General features: G+C 46.3%; 1 protein-coding gene across 1 annotated transcript; it reads right to left on the minus strand.

The window, feature by feature from the left end:
* Nucleotides 1-17112: 17112 nt before the first annotated feature.
* Nucleotides 17113-24973, minus strand: LOC543164 (ras-related protein RABA1f). Its single transcript, XM_044573087.1, has 2 exons — nt 24436-24973; nt 17113-17923 (listed from the first exon to the last, which is right to left on the minus strand). The coding sequence occupies exons 1-2, from the start codon at nt 24651-24653 to the stop codon at nt 17491-17493; spliced, it is 651 nt and encodes a 216-aa protein (XP_044429022.1). The 5' UTR covers nt 24654-24973; the 3' UTR covers nt 17113-17490.
* Nucleotides 24974-25823: the final 850 nt, after the last annotated feature.

The raw sequence follows: 25823 nt of genomic DNA on the forward strand, positions 1-25823 counted from the left end.
CTAAAGTTCTTCCTCGGTCTTCAAATACGACAACAACGCAATGGCATCTTCATATATCAAGAGAAGTATCTCAAAGATTGCCTGAAGAAGTTTGGTATGCAAGACTGCAAAGGCTTCACGACGCCAATGCCAGCCAAACATCATCTGGGTCCTGACGACAATGGTAAAGAGTTCGATCAAAAGGTATACCGCTCCATGATTGGTTCTTTACTTTATCTATGTGCATCTAGGCCAGATATTATGCTTAGTGTTTGCATGTGTGCTCGATTTCAAGCGGCACCAAAGGAGTCGCATCACTTAGCTGTGAAGCGAATTCTTCGATATTTGGCTCACACCCCAACTCTAGGATTATGGTATCCAAAGGGCTCAGAGTTTGATCTGGTTGGATTCTCGGATGCTGATTATGCTGGTGACAAGGTGGATCGCAAGTCTACATGAGGCACATGTCATTTTCTAGGACGATCACTTGTATGTTGGTCTTCAAAGAAGCAGAACTGTGTATCTCTCTCCACTGCTGAATCTGAATACATTGCTGCTGGATCTTGCTGCGCTCAGCTTCTGTAGATGAAGCAAACACTCAAGGACTATGGCATTCATCTGAAGCAAGTGCCACTCTACTGCGACAACGAAAGCACCATCAAGATTGCCAACAACCCAATTCAGCATTCGAAGACAAAGCACATTGAAATTCGTCATCACTTTCTCATAGATCATGTTGTGAAGGAAGACATTGATATCATACACGTCAACACTGAAGAGCAATTGGCAGATATCTTCACCAAGCCCTTGGATGAGAAGAGATTTTGCAAGTTACGGTGTGAGCTAAATATCTTGGAATCCTCAAATGTCCTGTGATCAGGCACACATCCTAACACTTATGCATATTGATGACTTAGATGTGCAACACACGAAGTAAAGTATATCTTCAATCAATGAAGACATACATTCTAAGTGTGAATACATTAATGTGGAATTTGACTTCGGAGCGCCACGATAATTGTGCGCCGTGTCTGGGTCTAATACTTCCTATACGGTGGGTAATGCCACCACCAAATGTTCTGTTTGAAGTGTTTCACTCATGGCGTTACATTTGCTATGTCTTCACATTTGGTTTGGCTTAAATCTCAACATGTCTTCATGATTATCTTCACTATGTTGAATATATATATACTAGTGTTCTGTCCTCTACAGCATTCACTTATAGCTATGTCTTCTTGTTGAATCTTTTGAACTAAGTGAATGTGATCGGACCCTAACCTCTCTATGCTTTCTATCTCAAACTCTATCTCTCCAAATCATATGCATTCTATTGAAACTATCGAATGTCTTCTCTGCGTCCTTGTCAGCAGAAGATACAGAGACAACCATTAAGTCTGTTTTCAATGCTCATTCCTCCACCTGAAACCCGGAGAAGTGGGAACGACCACCCAACAATCCAGGCGTGCGTGGGACGTGGAACAAACCCCAATATGCTGCATGATGGCCACGTGTTCCTCAGATGCAAATCTCCAGGGGCACCTGTGTAATAACGCAGTGCCACCCCTGTACCTATAAATACACACCTCACAGCAGTCATTATCTCTTCTTCCACTCTCGCACGAACCCTAGCGCCACCGCTAGCCCTCGACGACGCCGGCGACGAAGCGCTTCGCTGCCGCAACCTCTCCGACGCCGTCTTCACGCCGACTGCGGACATCGTCTTCTTCGCCATCGCCGTAGGTGTCCTCCGTCGCCAAGTTAGGGCATGGACGATCGAACTGCTCGGCCTCCTCTTCCACTCCGTCTAGCAGTTCTTCGTGTGGTAAATAAAACCTCCTTTTTACGGCCTCTTTGATCCTATAGCTTTATCACTCTCTACCACAAGCAGTTTCTATTCACACAAGTTGGATCTCTTTCATACTGCATCTCATAACATGCCTAGTATATTCACTTATGCTTCACAAAGTAGTTAGATTCCTCACTTGTACTGATCCATGGATTCGTACAAATCTAGAACCAACTCCTTATCTATGAGTGAATGTCTTTGCACAATGAGGTCAATGTCTTCTAAACTGATTTATCTTCAAAATCTTCTGAGAATGCATATGACCTCTTCCCCTTCCCTCGCACCTTAATGCTGTCACAGGTACATGTCCGTGGGAGAATCCCTTGGTTCTCATAGTCTGCATTCATTTGCAGAATTCTTACAGCATCACATAAATTCTCCCGAAGCCAGTTCCTGTTTGTCCAGCAAGCGAAAACCTTTGAAGCCTCTGAACGTGTTGAAGCCTTTCAGATTAAGGTTCATGGCTTCAGAAAAATCAGCAAGGAAGGGTGGCAGAAAGCGTCAAGGAGAAACATCAAGAGATCTGCCCTATGACCTCTCAGAGCTGTACAAGACAGATCCTGAAGAGGATTACAATCAGCGCAAGACGCGAATCCAATGGATTCGACGCTATTAGGCAGAATAGTGGTTCAAGTACAGATTTGTGACCAAGGAATATGCTGAAAAGAATGCCATCAAGCGACCATGGGGAGACATCCTCTACAAAAATCTTCAACCCAGGACCAGAGATGAAGCCATTGAACAAGGCTTCTATCCCTGCATGGTCCGTGGACCACAGCCTGCGGATGCTGACCCATCGTCCCTGCTATGGTGTCGTGACGACAATCTGTTTAAGCGCAACTTCCAGTTTGCCCAGAACTCAGTGAAGCAGAACAAGAAGACTTTGGGTTTAGATTTCAACCCTGGTCCCTCTGCTCCCCGTGCCGATGGAACTCGCGAAGCTGAACCCAATCTTCTTGGGCCCTTCTACAATCTTGAAGGCCTCATCACTCACATCGTGGTTCAAGGGATAGCCGTGAATGAGCCTGCAGATGATGCTGAATCAGATGAAGCGCCTGCAGCGCCGAAGCCAAAGAAGCTGAAGCAGCCAAAAGCTTCAAAGTCGGCCTCTGCACCAAAACTCTCATGGGAGAAGCCACTGGCAACTGCACCTCCTGAAGACAGTGTGCAGTCTGAAGATTTGTCACGCATCTCCAAGCCCCAGAAGGTCAAGATGCCTCTGCCACACATCGGCCAAGAGCTAACAGCTGCTGCCATTCTGCGCAACGATGCCATTGATCTGTAAAGTGATGAAGATCTTGCAGATGACGCTCTTGAGCAACTCATCAAGAGAAAAGAAGAAGCAGAAATCTTCAATGATCTGCCTCTCTTTGACGTAACAATAATCCACAACTTCATTGATGAGTGGTTTGACACGCCAAACATCAGCTTCGAAGATCTGCAACTACCCATTGGCCTCAATGTCGCCTTCCATGGCGCCATTGCTTCAGAGCTAGCTCTCGCTCAGCGCATCGTCGAACTGAAGCAAAAGATTGACTATGAAAAGGCTCAGTTCAAGAAGCATATGGCCAAGCTCAGCGTGCAAGAGGTGAAAAACTTCAAGATTATGCTGCACGAGCTGAAAGAAGCCTTTCTCAAGAAACACGCAGAAGCTCAGGGTTCTCGGGAGCATATGAAGAACCTGGCTGACAAGTGTGTGCAAGGCTACAACGAAGCTGAGAAGTGCAAGGCCCTTGGGCATCCGGGCATTGATCCCAGGATGGCTGCTAAGCACAAGAAGAAGCCCATTGTGACCGAACCTCTCGCACCAAGGCAGGAAGCAGATCCCATTGTCTTCCCAACTAGAATGACTAGCTCGAAGCCAAAAATCCGGTCAACCGCTTCAGAGCTGAAGAAGACGAGGACTGCTGAGGCTGAAGCCAGGAAGAGGAAACATCCTGAAGCCTCTCCTACTGCCTCCTCCAAGAAGAAGAGGAAGACCAAGAAAGAATGGGCTGCTCCCACAGAGCCTTTGATTGTTGAACCCATTTCCATGGTTCGTCCTGACGCTGAACGCCAACTGACAATCCATGAGCCTGCTTTCACAGAGGCTCATGAAGCTGACGACTTTCCAGCAGCTGATCCCATCGCTGCTGAAGACATTGGTCACCATGACCATGTAGAAGATGGTGCAGTCCTTCCTCAGCTCGAGCACAGCGAACTCATCAGCATTGGTCGTCGTCTGACGCTAATTGCTCAGGATGCTTCATGGGCTGATCGCCCACAAGAGGAAGAGGACTTTGAGGCCCAGCCAACTCCAACTACACAGGCGTCGCCTGCGTTGCGCAGGCTTCGCAAAGGACCGGGGCATCCAGTCTCTGCGTCTGAAGCTGAAACTGCTGAAGACATTCCGGCTACATCAGTCGATAAAGAAGAAGTCCCACAAGCTGCTACTCCCGTGTCCCACCAAGAAGCGGTTCTCGAGGCGAACGTGATTGTGACCGACCCTCCAGCTCGTCAAGTGGAGGTTGAAAATCTTGCGGCTACCACCACCAACACCACTGAAGCCACTAACGTTGTCATGGCTAAAGCTAATGTGGAGCCCTCACCAACAAAAGCACCAGAAATCAGCGAAGCCACTGATCCCACTGCTTCTGTTCCCGCGCCTGCTACCGGTCCTCAGTTCGACTATCATGTTGAGCACAGGCCTCAGGTACAGAAGCCAATCCCAAGATTGCCCAGGTTCACAGGTCCTGCATCAGCACCTGGATCCTTCAATATCAATGGCTTCAGAGCAGACAACACATTCTTCAATAGCTCCAGGAACCCCTACTCAAGGGAAAGAATATCATCTGATCGGTTCTGGAGCTATCCGCAGCGAAGCTATTACTCCTGCATTCTCTACAATCAAGGTCGCATCTTCCCACACAAGCGTCTTGACATTGAAGCAATAGCTGGTCTGCCCTGTCTGGAAGAAGCTCTGGATTGCTTCAAGGAGGTTGGATTGCTGCCGTTCGTCACTGACCAAGAGCATTGGAATGAAGAGTTGCTGCTCCAATTCTATGCCACACTTCACATCCGCGGGTATAACAGAGATCCGAAGACTTGGGTCCTGGAGTGGATGACAGGAAATGTTCATCACGAAGCCAAAGCCTTTGACATCATTGAGCTCACTGGTCTACCCACTCCTGGCAATCTCTACGAATCTGGCTGTCAACTTCACAGTGAAGCTGTGGAGAGCATCTTTCAGAAGCCTGAACCTAACATGAGTCAGATGCTCAGTATGATGAAGCCATTGCCCCAAGATGCTGAATATCCCAAAGAGTTCCTTGTTGAAGACCTTGAGTATCTGCCAAGAACTATTTATCACATCATAAGGCGAACTCTCTGTCCCATCAAAGGACACTCTCCACATGCCAAGCTGGAAGGTGCAATGAAGACTTTGGTCTTCTATATTCTTCATGGAAAATGCTTCAATGCACAGGACTTCTTCATTTGCCAACTTGCTGCATCAGGCTCTGATCTGTTTGGCTTGAAGTTCTACGCCCCATGGGTAATGCGGCTAATCAAACTTCACTCCGCTATCTCATATCAGCCATCTGCTTGCAATCATCAGATTTTTCTGCCTGATGTGGATATGTCTATTGAAGCCATCTATCCTGAGCCTGCCAAGGAACCTCTAAGTCTTCAGAATGCAGAGCATCAAAGTTTTTCTCAAAACATTGAAGGAGTTGAAGCAGTCACTCGTGTGTATCCTTTGGCTGGCACTACACGTGCACCACATCCTGCTCTCACTGAAGCTACTGATAGCACCACTGCCCCACGACCCAAGAAGCGCACTCGTGTTCTCAATGACCGAGAGATTCTTGTGGCTCTTCATCAGAAACAGGATAGGCATCATGACTGGCTGAAGCGTCAAATGCAAAGCCTCTTGGTGGATGTTAATCGCATTCGCAATCTTGCCACCAAGAATGCCTTTGTTGCTCATGAAACCTCTCGACGCACATGGAAAGGGCTGACGCTGATGTGTTCTGAAGATGATCTTCAAGAGGATGGCTTCTCTGAGCGCTTCAAGTTTGACTCCACAACTCCTCGAAGGGCAGTGATGCGACGAACTCCATCTCTTGAAGACTCTGAGTTCTCTTCCTCTGCTGCAACTGTAAATGCCAGAGTGATCGAGGATGACGACGATGCTACTTCACCGCCGCCTCCTTCAGCATGCTTCGACACTGCTCCAAGCTCTTCTGCACCGCCGAACACCACCAACGACCCTGCTGCTTCACCTACTCTTCATGGGAACGAGTAGATGCTCTATGTCTTCAAACCTTTTTGGTCCTTACTAACAAAAGGGGGAGAAGCATATGAGTTTGATAGTCTTCAAGCGGGTCCATATGGGCGGGTGCTTCATATTTTTGCTTCGTGTTTACAACTCTCGTTTTGATACATTTGGTTCTTTGAGTTGTAACACTTAAACTCGATGGTCGTCTGCTACTTATTTGCCATTTTGTGATGCGATGATAAATTCCGCATGTGCGACGATAAATTCCGCACTTAGATCATTTTGCAGACGTCCATTTTCCATTATGCATGTCATTGTCTTCACATACCTTCACATGCATAGTGGATTGTCATCATAAGTTGAAGAGGATCTTCACAAGCACAACCTACCATGTGCATTTGCACTCCAAAAGCAAATTACTTATATGCACATCTTCAGGGGGAGCCCTTGCAACTTATGAAGACAATTCCTTATCCTTTACAATTTCACATATTATATTCCCCGTTGAAAAGTTCAACTAGTTTGTCATCAATCACCAAAAAGGGGGAGATTGTAAGTGCATCTAGTGCCACCCCTAGTTGGTTTTGGAGTATTGATGACAAACCTAGTTGAGGGACTAATGTGTTTGTGAGAATTGCAGGATAACACAGGAAGAAGTCCCTCATTGATTCGGTTTTCCTACCAGAGATGACCCCTAAAAATGTATGAAGACATTGAAGTCAAAGGTGGTATATGAAGATATTCACATTGAAGACTATGACAAGAGAAGACATCACATGAAGCCTATGGAGCTCGAAGACTTAGATCTTTCGTAGTTCTTTTTCTTCTTTATTGAGTCATAGGAACCACCGTACTGTTAAGTGGGGTCCAAGAGAACCAGTCAGAATGACTGAAGTGATGCTTAATCAAAACCTATGTCTTCGAGTGAAGACTATGAGAGCGAATCTTGTCCAGAGTCGGACAAGTCAGCTTTGCTTGTAGCCCAAGTAAAGTTGCCGTGTGAGTTTGAAATCTGACCGTTGGAACACGTGTCAGTTCCTTAGTGACCCAGGGTCATTTCAGACAAATCAGATCGGGTTGCCTAGTGGCTATAAATAGCCCACCCCCTACAACCATAACCGGTTGGCTGCTCAGAGTTAGTGTACGGCTTTTGTCGTTTGAGAGCAACCCACCTCGAAGCCTTTGAGAGAGAATTCCTTGCGAGGATAAAGCCCTAACCACCTAAAGCCAAAGAGAATTAGGCATCACTTAAGTCTTCTTGTCTGTGTGATCTGAAGACTTATTACACTTGAGGACTGTGAATCCTCCAGCCGGTTAGGCATCGCGTTCTGAGCATCCAAGAGACATTGTGGATCGCCGGTGAACGAAGTCTGTGAAGGTTTGGGAGTCTACCTTGAAGACTTACCAAAGTGATTGGGCAAGGTCTGAGTGACCTTAGCTCAAGGGGAATACGGTGAGGATTGGGTGTCCTGAGCTGCGTGTTCAGGACTGGGTGTCCGGGATTGTGTGTCCTTAGGTTTAAATACCTAGCTTCCCTAACCAGACGTATAGTTGTCACAGCAACTAGAACTGGTCCAACAAATCATTGTCTTCAACGTGTCACTGATTTCATCCTTTCCTTCCCTTTACTTGCTGTTGGTCCTTGTGAAGTCATTGTATGATTGGACTATCTTTTATCTTCACTGAGTGACTGCGCGTTCTATTTGGCTTCATAATATCTTCCTACCTGATCCTTACTACATTGCTGCTATTAGTCATTGTGCTTTCCCATTGAATACTTGACTATGGTTTGCCTAGTGTAGTCTAGCTTCCGCTGCATGGTAATAGGTTTATTTCTATCGTTTGTCTTCACAACTTTCACGATTTGAAGACTTTCATAAAAATCGCCTATTCACCCCCCCTCTAGTCGATATAACTCACTTCCAGGTTTCAAATTTGACTCCACTCCTCCTCGCAATGCAAGCTGGCATCGAACTCCACCCATTGAAGATTTTGAGTATTCATCTTCGGCTGCAACTGTTGTTGCGAGAGTCGTCGAAGAAGAAGATGATGCCACTTCACCAGCCATGGCTTCATCGCGTCTCGACACTGCACCATGCCCCTCTGCACCACCAAACTCCAACGTCGACCCTACACCTTCATCTACTCCTGATGGGAATGAGTAGATGATCTATGTAACGCCCCGAACACACCCGCCGGTGGTCGTTACTCCTGGCGGGATCTAGACTGGCCTCACAGATCAATACTAGTATTTTCTGCACACTTTGTCCTCACTCATGCGCAGCCGGGAGCAACTTCCCGGTCGGTCACCCATCCTGACACTACTCCAAGCTGAGCACGCTTAACTTTGGAGTTCTGTTCGAATGGGCTCCCGGAAAAGAAGGAATTCCTTATTGATATGAGTAGTCTATCATCCCTATTAAGCCAGGCTATCACATACACCCCCACTCAGAGGAACCGATGTCCTCGTCGGGCCATAGGAACGTTCCCTCTTGGCACATACGTCTGTGCATCCAGTCCGGTACATGTGCCATGCTATGTGCCACGACGGGTCACAAATGTCATGAACAACATGACCGCGCACCTGTCCGCAACCATCCGTGTAACCGCGAGGGTCGGCTCTGATACCAACTTGTAACACCCCGGACACACCCGCTGGTGGTCGTTCCTCCTGGCGGGATCTAGACTGGCCCCACAGATCCATCCAAATCGTTACGAGGTTTCACCTTGTGTCTTCAACTTCTCTTTCCTTTTGTTTGATCATCCTTTTATTACCGGAGTTCATCATGGTGGTTCGTCAAGGATTCTTTTCATTCTTCAATTGTTCTTCAAGATATCTCTCGAAGGCTATGATCCGCCAAGATATACTTCAAGTTTTCTTCTTCCTCCAATCCGGAGTGCAATTCTTTCTTCCGTATCATTGGAGGTGGTATTATGTCATTCTTGATAATTTGAGTTCATGTTTCATGATTCACATGTTGTTAAGAATGATTTATTTTAAATCCATCAATCTCGTCATTGGAGTTTTCTTGGGTTATATTTCACCTAAAACCTTCCCTAAGGATTGTTGCTATTAATGGTGCTTATAAATGATCCAAGTTCTTTATTTATCCTCCCGGTGATATAAGCTTCTCGTCTCCTTGTTGATATCAATCCAATCTATCGTTTCTGTCAGTGGCAGAATTTCAACTCAGTTTTGGGATGTTTTCCATAAGCCCCACAACAAGCTTACTCTTTTCGTTGTTGTATTTTTTTCAACAACTCTGTTCGACCCTTCTCCTAAGATGCTTTCAAGCTCATTCGAGATAAAAGATATTGTTTTTCTCCTCCCTTCATTCCATTTCATTCTCTCTTTTCTTTCGGAGGCATTGTGATGTTGCTCTTTTCAGTCATCATCTTGAATTATGAAGATCATGATCTTTTCATGCATATCCTATTTAACCGGAGTGTTGTGCCCCTTTGCTCAAGCTTTTTCATTTTATCAAGTCTTTCATTCTCTTTTCAACCGAAGTGCTACCCAAATCGGTTCTTTCTTTTCCTCTTTCTTATCGGAGTGCTTTTAACTTCGTTCTTCACTGTTGTATTCTTTTCTCGAAATGGCCTAACCTTTTCAAGGTTCTTTGGTCTCACTCATTTGTCAAAGAAGCAACTTAGTTTTACCTCTTCTCTTTCTCTTCCGTTTTCCCCTCCGGTGCCATTCTAGATCTCGGGGCGAGATCCTCTCGTAGTGGTGGAGTGTTGTAACGCCCCGTGACCGATGTGCCAGGTGTCTTCCAGTTATTCCCTGTTGTTGCCTTGTCATTGCTTGCGTGTCATGCATTGCATATCATGTCATTATGTGCATTTCATTCGCATACATGTTCGTCTCATGCATCCGAGCATTTTTCCCGTTGTCTGTTTTGCAATCCGGCGCTCCTATGCCACCAGGTGTCCCTTTCTACCTCTTTTCGAGTGCGGGTGTTAAACGTTCTCGGATTGGACCGAGACTTGCCATGCGGCCTTGGTTTACTACCGGTATACCGCATGTCAAGTTTCGTACCATTTGGACTTCATTTGATACTCCAACGGTTAACCGAGGGACCGAAAAGGCTTCGTGTGTGTTGCAGCCCAACACCCCTCCAAAGTGGCCCAAAACCCACCTAAACCCCCTCTATCATCTCGGTCGTTTGATCACGATCGTGTGGCCGAAAACCACACCTCATTTGGACTCTCCTAACTCCCTCTACCTATATATATGTGATCCCCTCCAAAAATTCGCGGATAAACCCTACCTTCTTCCTCCTCCCGCCGCCGGACATGTCCGCGCCGCCACCGGACGCGTCCGCCACCGCGCCCGGACCAATCCCGAGCCGCCACCTGCCCTCCCCGCGCCGTCCACCGTGCACGGGCCCGCGGATCCCATCTCTGGCCTGCCCTGGGCCCGAGGAGACCCGCAGCCTCGCCGGATCTTCGCGCCGTCGCCGGCGACCAACTCCGGCGACCGGAGCTCGCCGCCGCCGCCTCATTTCCTCCCCAGCTCGCCGGAGCGCCGCCTCCCGTCGAGCTCGACCTCGCCGGACTCCACCCACAGACCGACCCCGCCGCCCTGCCTTTTCCCCATCTTCTTCTCCCTCTCTCCCTCACCCTTTCTCTCCCGCAGGTACCCAGGATGCCATGGATGGCCGCCCCAAGCTCCGACAGTAACCCCGCCGACCTGAGCTCCGTCCGTCGCCGCCCTTGCCCGGATCCGGCCGCCCACGCCCCGATCTACCCATTCCTGGCTTCCCCAACGCCTACCGGAGTCCCACGTCGCCCCACTGTCGCCGTTGACTTCCACCGGAGTCGTCCTGTACGAGGAATGGAGCTCCCCCGATCTGGATCATGTTTTTCGCGTTGGTCGTTTTTCTCCTAAGTCCCTAGATCCCAGTAATTTTATGTATATTTCATTGCATCATAATTTCATCATTGTGGCTCCGATTCGTGCGTGTAGCATATTAAAATGTTCGTCTCGACGAGTACATCATTTCATCTCATTGCATCATTTTCATTTGAGCTCATCTTGATGCCCGAAATGCTGTTGGAAGAGGGCTATGTGATGATTGTTTCAAATCTGTTTCAGCAAATGCACTTTTGTCATTTTTGCCATGATTAATGTGTGCATGCTATGATATTGAGCTCTACATGTATTTTGATGAATGCAATGCCATCTTTACAGGGGTGTATGACATGTATTTTTGTGATCTTTGTGGTGACTAGCACAAGCATGCAAAGTAGCTTACTCAATGATGCTGATTTCAGGGACTTCGAATTTCACTAAGTCCTTGCCTTGTCATTATTTTTATGCCATATGTTCATGTTGTTTCCTAGTGATTTGTGCCTCTTTTGAGGATGATCAGTAAGGATGTTTTGTAAATATTGTGGTGCTCTATCCATCCATGTCTTTGTTTGCAATTATGAAGCACCCTAGCTTGAGTCAATCGAGCTCTACTTTTGCTATAAAATGTTCCTGGCAGATTGTTAACATGTTTAGCGATTTTGCCGAGCTTGTTGTTGTTGATCCGTGCATGCTATGTTGTTGTTCTTGCCATGTATAGCTTCTATGCCATGTCTATTTGATGGGTGTATGCTTAGTTTTTCATTCAATGCTCTGTAGTGAGTGCATCGAGCTCGTAAACATGCCTACTCGTTAACTGTTTTGCCATGCTCCAGTTTTTCACTAAGTCTGAATCTGTTTATATTTTTGCTATGTTCACATGCTTGCCATTGTCTTTTCTGATCCCTTTTATCTCATGGTCACTAAGGGAATTTTGTTATATGCTTTGAGTAGCTTCATGCCATGCCTTGCTTTGCCATGATATGTTCCTGTAGCATGTAGTTTTCGTGCTCTAAACATTGCTTTCCTGATGATAAATTCCTGACTTGTTTTTATTTCACTAAGTCCGAAACCTGTTATCATTTGCACTTTTGCCATGCTTGTTTGAACCTGTTAATGAGTGAATTAGCCGTAGCTCAGTGTTCATCTTTTGTCAAGCATCATGAGTGGATCCCTGCCATGTATTTTGTTGTCATGTTGGAGTGCTGTAGCATGTTATTCTTGATGCATTTAGATGGTCTCGTGCTGATTATCGCAGACCGGTGCCATATTTGTTTTGCTTGCCATTTCCAAACCGTGCATCCGATTCCGGTGATCTTTATATCGATTTCAACCGAAATCAACTCACCTTTCCAGTGGCACTCTTGGATTTCCAAGTTGAGGCTAGGCTCAATCATTCCTTTCCAAATCATGCATATGCATCGCATACCGCATCCCGCATATCATGCCATGTTCATGTGTTGGTTGTTTACTATGTTGTGTGCTTCTTTCCGGTGTTGCTTCTTCGGGTTGGTTCCGATAACATCGCATTTGTGAGGAACCATTCGACTACGTCTGTTTGTCTTTTTCATGGACTCGTTCTTCTTCCTTGCGGGATCTCAGGCAAGATGACCATACCCTCGAAATCACTTATATCTTTGCTTGCTAGTTGCTCGCTCTTTTGCTATGCCTATGATGCGATTCCTACCACTTGCTTTTTCATGACTCCCATATTGTTAAGCTAAGACTCTAACCCACCTTGTCCTAGCAAACCGTTGTTTGGCTACGTTACCGCTTTGCTCAGCCCCTCTTATAGCGTTGTTAGTTGCAGGTGAAGATTGGAGCTTGTTCCATGTTTGGAACATGGATATTTTGTTGGGATATCACAATATATCTTATTTAATTAATGAATCTATATACTTGGTAAAGGGTGGAAGGCTCGACCTTATGCCTGGTGTTTTGTTCCACTCTTTCCGCCCTAGTTTCCGTCATATCGGTGTTATGTTCCCGGATTTTGCGTTCTTTACACGGTTGGGTTATAATGGGAACCCCTTGATAGTTCGCTTTGAATAAAACTCCTCCAGCAAGGCCCAACCTTGGTTTTACCATTCGCCACCTAGCCTCTTTTTCCCTTGGGTTAGGCCAGCCCAAGGGTCATCTTTATTTTAACCCCCCAGGCCAGTGCTTGTCTAAGTGTTGGTCCAAACTAGAGCCCCTTGCAGCGCCACCTCGGGGAAACTCGAGGGCTGGTTTTAGTTGTACGGATTGCTTATCCGGTGTACCCTGAGAACGAGATATGTGCAGCTCCTATCGGGATGTCGGCGCATCGAGCGGTCTTGCTGGACTTGTTTTACCATTGTCGAGGATGTCTTGTAACCGGGATTCCGAGCCTGATCGGATTGTCTTGGGAGAAGGAATATCCTTCGTTGACCGTGAGAGCTTGTGATGGGCTAAGTTGGGACACCCCTGCAGGGATTTGAACTTTCGAAAGTCGTGCCCGCGGTTATGGCAGATGGGAATTTGTTAATGTCTGGTTGTAGAAAACCTGAAGTTTATCTTAATTAAAATACATCAACCGCATGTGTAACCGTGATGGTCTCTTCTCGACGGAGTCCGGGAAGTGAACACGGTGTTGGAGTTATGTTTGATGTAGGTTGTTCTAGGATCACTTCTTGATCATAGTTCATCGATTGTTCTTTGCCCTCTCTTCTCGCTCTCATTTGTGTATGTTAGCCACCATATATGCTAGTCGCTTGCTGCAGCTCCACCTCATACCTTTTACCTTACCCATAAGCTTAAATAGTCTTGATCGCGAGGGTGTGAGATTGCTGAGTCCCCGTGACTCACAGATACTTCCAAAACCAGCTTGCGGGTGCCGAGGATACCGTGCAGATGACGCAACCAAGCTCAAAGAGGAGCTCTATGAAGATCGTGTCCTTTGTGTTGTTTTCGTTCTAGTCGATCAGTAGTGGAGCCCAGTTGGGTCGATCGGGGATCTGTGTAGCTTTTGGGGTAGTCTTCTTTTATTTTGGTTCCGTAGTCGGACCTTGATTGTATCTGAATGATGTAATGCTTTATTCATGTAATTGTGTGAAGTGGTGATTGTAAGCCAACTATGTATCCCTTTCCCCTTTATTTATGTACATGGGTTGTTTGCGAAGATTACCTCACTTGCGACATTGCTTTCAATGCGGTTATGCCTCTAGGTCATGATTCGACACGTGGGAGATATAGCCGCATCGAGGGCATTACAATCTATGTCTTCAAACCTTTTTGGTCCTTACTGACAAAAGGGGGAGAAGCATATGAGTTGATAGTCTTCAAGCGGGTCCATATGGGTGGTTGCTATATTTTTTTCCTAAGTGGTTACAACTCTCGTTTTTGATACATTTGGTTCTTTGGGTTGTAACACTTAAACTTGATGGTCGTCTGCTACCTTGTCTACCACTTTGTGATGCGATGATAAATTCCGCATGAAGTCATTCCGCAGACGTCCATTTTTCATTATGCATGTCATTATCTTCATTATATCTTTATATGCATAATGAATTGTCTCCATCAGTTGAAGAGGATCTCCACAATTAAAACCTGCCATGTGCATTTGCATTCAAGAGCAAACTACTTGTATGCACATCTTCAGGGGGAGCCTTTTGCTACTTATGAAGACAATACATTTACCCTTAGAATTTCACATACTTTTATCTCCGTTGAAAACTTCAACCAGTTTGTCATCAATCACCAAAAAGGGGAAGATTGTAAGTGCATCTAGTGCCACCCCTAGTTTGTTTTGGAGTATTGACGAGAAACTTGGTTGAGGGACTAATGTGTTTGTGAGAATTGCAGGATAACACAGGTAGTAGTCCCTCATTGATTCGGTTTACCTAACAGAGATGACCCCTAAAAATGTGTGAAGACATTGAAGACAATGGTGGTCTGTGAAGAGATTCACATTGAAGACTATGACATGAGAAGACATAGCATGAAGACTATGGATTGCGAAGACATAGTTGTTTCGTAGTTTCCTTTTCTTCTTTGTTGAGTCATATGAACCACCGTACTGTTAAGTGGGGTCCAAGTGAAGAAAGTCAGAGTGACTGAAGTGATGCTCAACCAAACCCTATGTCTTCGAGCGAAGACAATGAGAGCAAATCTTATCAAGAGCTGGATAAGTCCGTTTTACTTGTAGCCCAAGTCAAGCTATCGCATGTGTTTGAAATCTGACTGTTAGACATGTGTCAGTTCCTTAGTGACCTAGGGTCATTTCGGACAAATCAGGTCGGGTTGCCTCCTGGCTATAAATAGCCCACCCCCTACACCATAAATTGGTGGCTACTCAGAGTTAGTGCACGGCTTTTGCCGTTTGAGAGCAACCCACCTCCGAAGCTTTTGAGAGAGAAATCCTTGCGAGGACAAAACCCTAAACACCCAGAGCCAAAGAGTGTTAGGCATCACTGAAGTCTTTCTGTCTGCGTGATCTGAAGACTTGTTACACTTGAGGACTGTGAATCCTCCAGCCGGTTAGGTGTCGCGTTCTGAGCATCCAAGAGTCACTGTGGATCGCCGGTGAACAAAATCTGTGAAGGTTTGGAAGTCTACCTTCAAGACTGGCGAGGACTGTGTGTCCTTAGCTCAAGGGGAATAAGGTGAAGGCGAGGTCTTCTGAGTTGAATCTCAGCCTCCCTAACCAAACATATAGTTGTCACAGCAAGTGGAACTGGTCCAACAAATCCCTGTCCTCACCAAGCAACTGGTTATATCCTTTACCTCTCTTTACTTACAGTTTGTCTTCGTGAAGTCATTGCCTGCTTGCATGATCTGATTGACTTCATTGTGTCAAGATTGTTGTTGTTTGGCTTCATACTATCTTCCATTCTGATCCATACTACCTAGCTGCTAATAGTCTTCGTGCTTGCACTTCATTGCTTACTTGACTATGGCTTGTCTAGTGTAGGCTACCTTCCGCTGAATATCAATAGGTTCATTTCTACTGTTTGTCTTCAAAGCCCCCGTGTATTGAAGACGTTCATAAAAATCGCCTATTCACCCCCCTCCCCTCTAGTCGATAACTAGCACTTTCCACAACCATCAGTCGACGATTAGTATTTTCCTTTGCCTTCTTTCGCTTTGCCTTTTGACGCTTTTCTGCAACAACCCTTTTCTTTTCTGCTTCAGCTTCAGGTTGGGCCGGAGAAGACAAATAGATTGGAAATCATACATAGCTACTTAATTATACAACAAAGAAACTTAAAGATTCAATACTATTCAGTGAACAATCTGATCATAAACTCAAAATTCATCAGATGCCAACAAATACACCATAGAATTGCATCGGATTGATCCCAATCATAAAAGGAAGAAGGGGAACATGGCATTGAAGATCCCAAGAGAGAGAGAGAGAGAGAGAGAGAGAGAGAGAGATCTAGCTACTACTATTGACTCGTAGGTCTCAAAGGAACTACTCACACATGGTCATGGAGGCAGCAAGGTTGATGAAGAGCCCTCCGGCAATGTCTTCTCCCTCCGACAGAACTCCGAAACAGGGCTCCAGATGGGATCTCTTCGTAACAGAGGCTTCAGCGACAATCAAATTCTTCTGGAGAAATGACGAATGGTTTCAATATTTATAGAAATTTATGGGGGTGGAATCAGGTCAAGGCGGTGCCCATGGGCCCCACATGGACAGGTGGTGCGGCCACCCCTAGTCACGCCACGTGTCCATGTGGCTAGCTCGTGGCCCCTCTTGATGTCTCCCGAAGCTTCTAGTGTTTCTTGTTGCCCAAAAAAATCGTGTTAAATCGACAACATATTTTGACCTCCTAGATATTGGTTTCTCAAACAAAAAAATAAGCAAAAAACAAGAACCGGAACCGGCACTCTATTAATAGGTTGGTCCATAAAAATAATATAAATTGCTATAAAAAGTATATAAAATGATAATATAGTAACATTAAACAATCAAAAACAGAGATACATTTAAGACGTATCAACGACGCAGTTAAAAAAACGTCCACAATAACAACACTAATAAGTTATAAAATTAATTGGTAAATTAGAAATAAACGTCCACAATATAACAACACTAATAAGTTATAAGATTAATTGGTAAATTAGGAATTTCTTTTAGCGCTCGAGATAGCATCCGCCTTCAGTCAAACCGACTTGTGCGGGAAAAATAATTAGCCAAGTCATCGGGCGACAGATAATAATAGTATTCCTCCATAAGATTTACATTATGTCACTGATTAGCAAAATGTGAAGAATCATACAAACAAGATAACAACAGTTTCTCTCAAAAGAAAGGAGAAAAGGATGAAAGCTTCAGTTACACATACTTAATAGGGTACATACATAATCGATTGTGGAAGGGATCCTTGGCGTCCGATATGAACCAAGACTGCAACAATTAGGATACCATGACTGCCACCAAAAAACGGCTGCTAGTTCTATTACTGTTAGTGTTTTATATCGTTTCCAACCCCCTGGGTTAAGTATGGGCCTCCAAAAGCACGCCCAAGACGCAGCTACCCATCCATCAATGATAAACAAGGGCCCGGTATACTTTTCAAAGTCTACGGATTAGGATGAGCAGCATCCAGCCTTCTTTACGGCAGAGACATCGTCTTTGGACCCTACGTTGATGGTCTGCCCTCGTGGTGGAGCGGCAGGGTCGTCGCCGATGTCAAGAGCTTTCTTGCTGACCACTCGGTAGATCTGGGTTAACACCTCAGTGAAAGCGTCCTCTACATTCATGGACTCCAGGGCAGAGGTTTCCATGAAAAAGGTGTATTCCCTCTCCGCAAATGCCTTGGCATCCTCCACAGAGACAGCCCGCAAGTGGCGCAGGTCAGCCTTGTTGCCGACTAGCATGATCACAATGTTAGCATCGGTATGGTCCTTGAGCTCCTTCAGCCACCTCTCCACATTCTCGAAGGTCACATGGCGTGTCACATCATACACAACAAGCGCACCGACAGCTCCTCTGTAATATGCGCTTGTAATTGCACGATATCTGCAAAGGGATTGCAAAAGTTATGTGTTATGCAATTGAAATATTAGCAATGTTGCAACCAGATTACAAAGAACTTCACAATTTGTAGTTGGACTTTCATAAGGAAAAAAAACTGTTCTTTATAAAAAACATTACTTTTATATGAGTGGATAGGATGATACAGTGACTTCAGCACATAATGCCTTAACAATAACAATTACAATACAACAGTTGAGATACAGCCAATGCTTCAAAGGGTGAAAAGGCAATATAAATAATCACAACAATCCATATAAAAAGGTTAAAATCCATTATGTCCATTTTCTACTCGAGGATGAAATGCCAACTCCCCAAATTAGCACTTGATTGAGGGCCTGTCTGGGACTGCTCCACTTCAGAAAAATCAGTTTTACTCCACCAAATCTACTTTGGAGCAGTTTCATACAGAAGTTGTAGCACTATCAAAGAGAATGTTTGGCTTCCATCTAGCTCCAGCTTCAAGAATGAGAAATTTGGTGGAAAGGATCTATTTGATTGGATGAGGGGGAAGAAATGAAGGGGTATCCACTTATTGGTGGCGGTGGTGGGTAATTTCCCCCCAACTCCAGCTTCTAGAGTTTTTTGGAGCACCCCTTGAAGAGCTTCATAAAAAACTGAGATGTACCCCAGATTCTAGTTTTTTTTGCAGAGCGGCATATCGTGGAGCTACCCCGTTTGGTTTGTGTTTTCTGGAGCGAAGCTGAATTTTAAGGAGCAAAGCAGTCCCAAACAGGCTCATATTATGGATGCAAAATCAGAGTTCAGACAAGTCTAACAGAAACAAGAATCAGCTTGCAGATACATATAACATATGGCCATAAAGGCTTGGATATCAATATTGCTCCAAAGAGACAACTAAGGATTATAAGCTATTAAGTTGAGGCAGTAGAATGCATTGACATATACTTCCTCCGTCCCAAAATAAGTGACTCAAAAGTGACTCAACTTTGTACTAATGTTAGTTCAATGTTGAGTCATTTTTGAGTCACTTATTTTGGGACCGAGGGAGTATGTTTCAAGAGACAAGCTAACATCGTTACTCACTTCAGTTCAAGGCAAAAAATAATTAGTATTAGTGCCAAGGAATTTTCGTCGGGTCTTAATAGCATGCTAGAACTAGTACGTGTGATTTGTTGTCAAGAAGTCGTCAGGATACCCGTAGATCTAGAACACAGGTAAAGGGGGACATACGATTTACACAGGTTCAGACCCACAAGGTGGGTAAAAACCTTACTTCATGTCTTGCTCTTTTCTTATATATGAAGAATATCGAGGATTAAAATATCACGGTGTACCCGGCGAGTTAGGGAAACTCGGCAAGCTGTTGGTGATTTTGGCAGGAAGAGCCTGATATCTTCTATGTGGTGCCTAGGCATTAGGTGGAAAAGGAGTGGATCCCCTTCTACATTGCCTCTGTTGCCCTTATATAGCGGTATGGATGGCTTCATGTCGGTGCGTACGGCGTATAGGGGCACGAGTTGCACTGGTGTTGGTTTACAACACATATAGCCTTCCCTACGTCGTAGAGAGCTTTCCTTGATGTTGTGTCCTTGGATGAAAAGTCTCTTCCGTGGTGGGTGGCGCTTCTCTTTGGTATGATAACTTGTCTGTAGATTTAGTGGGTCCCGTTGATACGGTGTTAGGTAATTCCACTTATCATCGGCAAGCCCCCCATCAGTATTCGTAATGGAGCTGGATCCATGAGCAAGGTTGACATAGATACTCGCAGTCTTCAGCGGATGCTGCTACTTCCTTTGTCGCAGATGTTGCCTCTTGCTCGTTGGGGATGCAGAGTTGATCTTGGTCCTTGTCCTGTGCTTGACTCTTCATGTTCTTCAACGGCTGAGAATTCCTAAGTGTCCACCTGTTGCAGGGACGTGCTTTGGCGTGCCGGACCAGCGATAACTACGTGTGTTGATGTAATGTGGCCTCGGACTGAGACAGAATTGATTTGATAATTCGCTTCCGCTTCCCTCGGGGCCCGATACGGCACAATACTGCCTTTGACTCATTGGTTTTCACGTTGAATTAATACGGTCCTGGAAAAAAAATCCCCTGCTTTAGATTGCGATCTAGGAGTATATTTGCCCTTTTATCCTCTACCCGGCAGCATTATCGTTGCATGTTCTTCTTTCTTTCTCTTGTTCTTCCTGACCTCTATGACGCGACGTGTGGGTGTTAGCTCTCTTGCTCGCGGTGTCGGGTTCTCTTCCAACTCGTGCGGGATGGTGTGGCCCTCTCCTTCCATTACCATGTTTCGTCCATTGAGCAGATGTGCTAGCTTGGTTGTCTCCCCAGTGACGTTAGTTTCCAAGCGCCTTGCTCGGTCAATGTTCCCTTGGTCGGGTGAAACAGTGGTGATTGCGGATGCTTCTTGTTACGGGATTGCCTTCCTCTTCCCTCCTTCGTGAGGCAGTTGCTTGATCTCTTACCGCATCACCCTGATCCATATCTCCCCTTGTTCTTTTCTTACTTTAAACATCTTCGCTGACTTATGCAAGACCTATGTCGGTATTGGGCCCAATCTCTCCTTCCAATACTTCTACTATCTAGGTAGAATAGATCATCCTTCCCATTCAAGGCATGGATGTTCTTTTCATCCTCGCTTAGATCGTGTCTTTCTTCCTATCTCTGGGAGGTCTCCATCCTAGGCTTTCCCTCAATATGGATTAACTGCGAGAAAGGGATCTCATGATCCTTCGTTTATTAATTATCTGCTAAAGCTCACTCCTTTCTAGAGATCGGACATTGTCCAAGATAACGAGGTGATGAGCCTTCTTATTGCTTTTCAAGAGTTTGAGGCTCATGGTCTTACCGGTGTCCACGTCATTGAGGATTTTACTCAGCGTCGCCTTCACCCTCCCAATCTTAAGCTCAAATTTCAGCCTTCCTGGTACTTTGTCACTGGTGAATACTAAAGACTCTAGGCCCGTAATGGTTTCTTTTTTCAAAAAAAGTTCCTATTTCTCGTCGAAGAAATGTGTCAAATGGATCATTAAACTCTCCAATGTGTAGATGAAGAGGTTATGGGAGATGATCTTTGACAATTCATCGTCAGACGAGGAAGAAGATGATGAATTTGAGTCGGTGGCTGCAGCGGTGTCTATGGAGGATTTCAGGAGACCGAGGCATGGTTCTCAGATTGGTCGAAGGATGTTTCTTCAAGATAGGATAGTGGGTCATGATGGTCTAGTGAGGGATTATTTTGTCGAATGCGGTATATGCCCCTCACTATTTTTGGCGCCGATTCCGCATGCACCGAGATCTCTTCAACACCATTGCAAGAGTTGTGGAGAAACATGATCCTTGGTTTCAACCAAGACGGAATGCAGCGGGAGCAGCAAGTGCAAGTCCATTGTTGAAGATTACAGCAACCGTGTGAGTCCTTGCTTAAGGATGTTCGGTTGATGTCATCGATGACTATGTTCACATTGAGATCTCATCCTGGCCAGGGATGCTTAGATCAATTGACTATATGCATTGGACATGGAAGAATTGTATGGTCACATGGCAAGATCCAACCATCGTTCTTGAGGCAATTGCATCACATGATCTCTGGATTTGGCACACATACTTCAGGATGTCTGGCTCTCACAATGGTCTCAATGTCTGGCAGCGATCTCTTTTTGCAAGGCTTGTTGTCGGTGACAATCCACCTTGCAACTATGTTGTCAATGACCATGAGTAAAACATGGGATACTACCTTGCCTATGCCATATATCCTCCATGGGCCATCCACCGCCCTAAAGGCAACAAGAGATCTCACTTTGCAACGTGCCAAGAATCTGCTAGAAAGGACGTTGAGAGAGTTTTTGGTGTGCTTCAAAGACGTCTTGCCATTGTCCATGGCCCTACTGAGTATTGGAAGCTTGAGACCATGTGGAGATCATGGCAACATGTGTTATGTTGCACAATATGATCATCGAGGATGAGAGAGAGAGGACCCGGAGGACTTTCGTATCTCTACAATGGTGTCCCGATGGAGCCGAAACATAACCTAAACAAGATCGAACCATTCCTCCAAACACACCGTGAGATCGAGAGGCGAGAAGCTCACAACAAACTTCCAAAACATTTTATTGAGTGTTAGAGATATGTTTGGTAGTTAGAGATTGTCCGGGATTAGATAGGAATTGTTTCCATCTTATCTCTAGGAGGCATCTTCCCTCCGAGTTTTGTACCCAGTATATACTCGCCCTCGAGGCTCAATAATATCATCCAACGCATTACATCGATTCCACCAATCCATCTCTATCCCTTCTAACATAGTATAAGCCTAATCTCAACCCAAAACCCTAGCCGTCGTCGCTTCCGCACCGCGCCACCCCCGGAGCGACCGGTCTCCATGATCGCCGCCAGGGCCGCGCCGCCCATACCTAGGGTTCGTGTGCCGGTCATGTAGATCGGCTGCCCTAGAGAGTCTTTTTCCCGATCCTTGATCCTTGATCCGGGTTTTTCTCTCTCACGCCGGTCATCTTGATTAGCGCTTCTTTTTTGGTTTTCTGATCTAAGATCGGTTTGCGTCGCTCACCGCCATTCGTCATCTACAATGCATGTCTACTTCATCAACTCCGACGGAATCGGCTGCCACACCACGCCTGTGGCCTTACGCACGCGTCAAGTTCGCTGGTATGGCCGTCGATCCTACGCTGACCTATCGTGCTGGTCGTGTCACACGCAACCACTCACACGCCCTATGCGGCGCGAGGTTAGCTACAGGCGCATCCGCTGGCCCATTGATGCACGTCTCGTGGCCTTTGTGCAGGTTGTGTTCACATTGGCCGCTCATGCTTCTTGGCTAGCTATTCGTGCACTTTGGCTTATGCAGGTGAAGGCTGTTCCCGTGCGTCTGCATCCAGATCAGCCTTCGTGTACATATCATCGTCATCAAGTACGCATTCCTCTCCGTTGAGTGAGCAACGGACTGCAACTGTGTCGTCCCTTCGGACCGCAACATCATCATTTCATGGTTCTCCCACGGCTCCATCGGCCCGCGCGTTGCCGCTGTGTCGCCCCGAGGCCATCCGCTCCAGGCCGTCCCCGTGGCTCCACCGACCCTCGCGTTGCTGCTGCGTCGCCCCATCGGATCGTAGCGAGTGTGGCACGCGGTCCCTGTCGCTGCCCCATGGTTCTCCCCACGGCAGCACCAACCCGAGCGCTACTGCTGCGTCGCCCCTTCGGGCCGTAGTGCCGTGGCCCACGGTCTACTTCGCCGCCCCGAGGCCGCCGCACAAAGCCGTCCCCGTGGCACCACCGACCCTCGCGATGCCGATGTGTCGCCCCATCGGGCCGTAGCGAGCGTGGCACGCGGTCCCTGCTGCCGCCCTCAGGTCCTCCCCGCCGTCGCCCGACTCGCGCGCTGCCACTGCGTCGCCCCTTTGGGCCGTAGCGCCGGTATGCGCCGCACCGCTTGCTACGTGCGGGAACGCCACTGTCAACACCAGTCTTCGGCACGCTGTCCGGTTCTTCCTCGCCTACATCGAGCACCACGGCCGCGCTCCTAACCAAGCCGCCGCCGCCGCGCTTCTTCCCGGTTCACGGCGACTACCTCGACACCGGCCACCCCGACTCGGCATCGACCACGACGTCCCTCACACGGCTAACTCGACCATGACTACACCACCCTACGCTCTCGGCTCCATCGACATCGGCACAAAGGGCTATCACCTCGCTTGAGCAACTCGTCGGCTTCCTCTACAGTCAACACATCCGCAACGCGACACCGTCCACGACGCTCCCGCTACGACTACGGGGGGATGTCAGCCAGTCGGCTGCTATTCTCTCCAGTCTGAACGTCCACGACCCTCCTGTTGTTCGCAACGCTACCGCTACGACTGCGGGGGGATGTTAGAGATATATTTGGTAATTAGAGATTGTCCGGGATTAGATAGGAATTGTTTCCATCTTATCTCTAGGAAGCGTCTTGCCCTCCAAGTCTTGTACCGAATATATACTCGCCCTCGAGGCTCAATAATATCATCCAACGCATTTCATCAATTCCACCAATCCATCTCTATCCCTTCTAACATTGAGCACCATTGGCGACTTCATAGCACTTGATTCTTGTGTTTTTATCATGTTTATTTGAATTCTTAGTTCATTTGGACCATCTGTTGTGTTAGAATTTGGATGGTTAAGTTTGAGAATATAAAATTTGATGTGTATTTGACTTCTGAGGTATATAATTAATATGTTGTGATCAGTTTGGAAACGGTTGGATGAATTGGCAAAAGAAATTTTTGAAGGGATTAAGTTCTAGGCAATCTGCTCGATGAAGAAAAGTTTATTATCCCCTTAAAATCATAAATTTGGGGGATAGGAGATACGTTTTGGTATTATAGGTCAGGGGGGTCTGCTAGAGATGCTCTAACCCAATCACCGTATAAAGTTGAACACAAGCCTGTTGCGGGCAAGCAATAGCCTGGGGAATTAAAAAATCGAAGCAAAATGCAAATGATTCAACATAATCACGATAAGAGAAGAGAGGAACCTACCTCTCTTGGCCAGCCGTATCCCAGATCTGCGCCTTGACGACCTTATCGTCGACCCTAATGCTCCTGGTGGCGAACTCGACCCCGATTGTGGACTTTGACTCCAGGCTGAACTCGTTGCGCGTGAACCGGGTGAGGAGGTTGGATTTCCCGACGCCCGAGTCGCCGATGAGCACCACCTTGAAGAGGTAGTCGTAGTCGTCGTCCGCCCGGTACGCCATTCTTTGGTTTCGCCGCGGTGGTCACGTGTAGGCCACGCCCTCGTACGTTCGTCCTCCTCTTCGTCCTCGCAGAATCGGTCAAGCCACCCGCTCTTCCCGCGGATGGCAGCTCGGAGGTGGCTTCTGGGGCCGTCGGCGGCGGCGCGCGCTTATCGGAGTTACAGCAACGGGATGGGGTGGTGGGAGGAGGAGGAGACGCCCCGGAGAACGTTCTTGGAATGGCAAGGGGCAGGAAGGACTGCTCGGACGAGCGAGAGAACGAGCGTTGCTGCCACGTCATCACGTGTGGAGCTTCACAAGGCGGACGCAGCTGGACGGCACGGCGGGGCTTGCATGCTCCGCGGATCACAATTTTTCTATAAATGTAGGTAACTGCCCGTGCAACGCAGCATTATACCTGTTCTAATAGTTCAACGTCAAGATCAATTTTCTTTTGTCTTCTTCATCACTATGTTCTTTCTTTTTTCTTGCGAAATAACACTTGTATTACTCAAGAAGTTTAAGGATTACAATCTCATCAAACAATATTCAGAACTTCCTCTGGACCAGAGCTCAGCTAGACAGTAGTCCGGCCTTCATCACTATCTTCATTTCTCCGCCTCCCCAATTGAAGCCCGCCACCTCTATCAACAATGCATCCGGCTCACAATCCCTCCCTCCACCCCTACTCAAACCTACGCTTAAATTTCTAGGAAGGATAATGTCTCATATTTGGTCTCTATCATGGCATCCAATCAACTCATCTCCCCGGCGTATTAGCAAGAAATTATAGTGCATTATATTTGCCACCACAATAGATGAAAATAATGTCATGGAAATTGATCAATCACATTCACATGACAAATCGATCAATCACATAACAAACCATATACATTTAACTTCTCATTTTATTATATTAGTTCACTCACGGTAGGAGGTATTCGACGTTGTGAGAACCAATGACAAGGACCTTTATCCCTTATATTAACTAAGATCTACTCCACCAGCGCTTAAGATATTCAAATACAACGCCATGACATGGCCTTCAGCTTCAGTTAATTGTCATAGTCTTTTAGCATACCTTATCCAAAATTATTATTCAATGGAATCATATTTCATAATATTATGCAATGAAACAATGAAAATATTTTACTAAACAAACTGAACAAAGATTGTTAAAATTACTTTCAT

The sequence above is a fragment of the Triticum aestivum genome, chromosome 7A (assembly GCF_018294505.1).
Source record: "Triticum aestivum cultivar Chinese Spring chromosome 7A, IWGSC CS RefSeq v2.1, whole genome shotgun sequence".
Lineage (NCBI taxonomy): Eukaryota > Viridiplantae > Streptophyta > Magnoliopsida > Poales > Poaceae > Triticum > Triticum aestivum.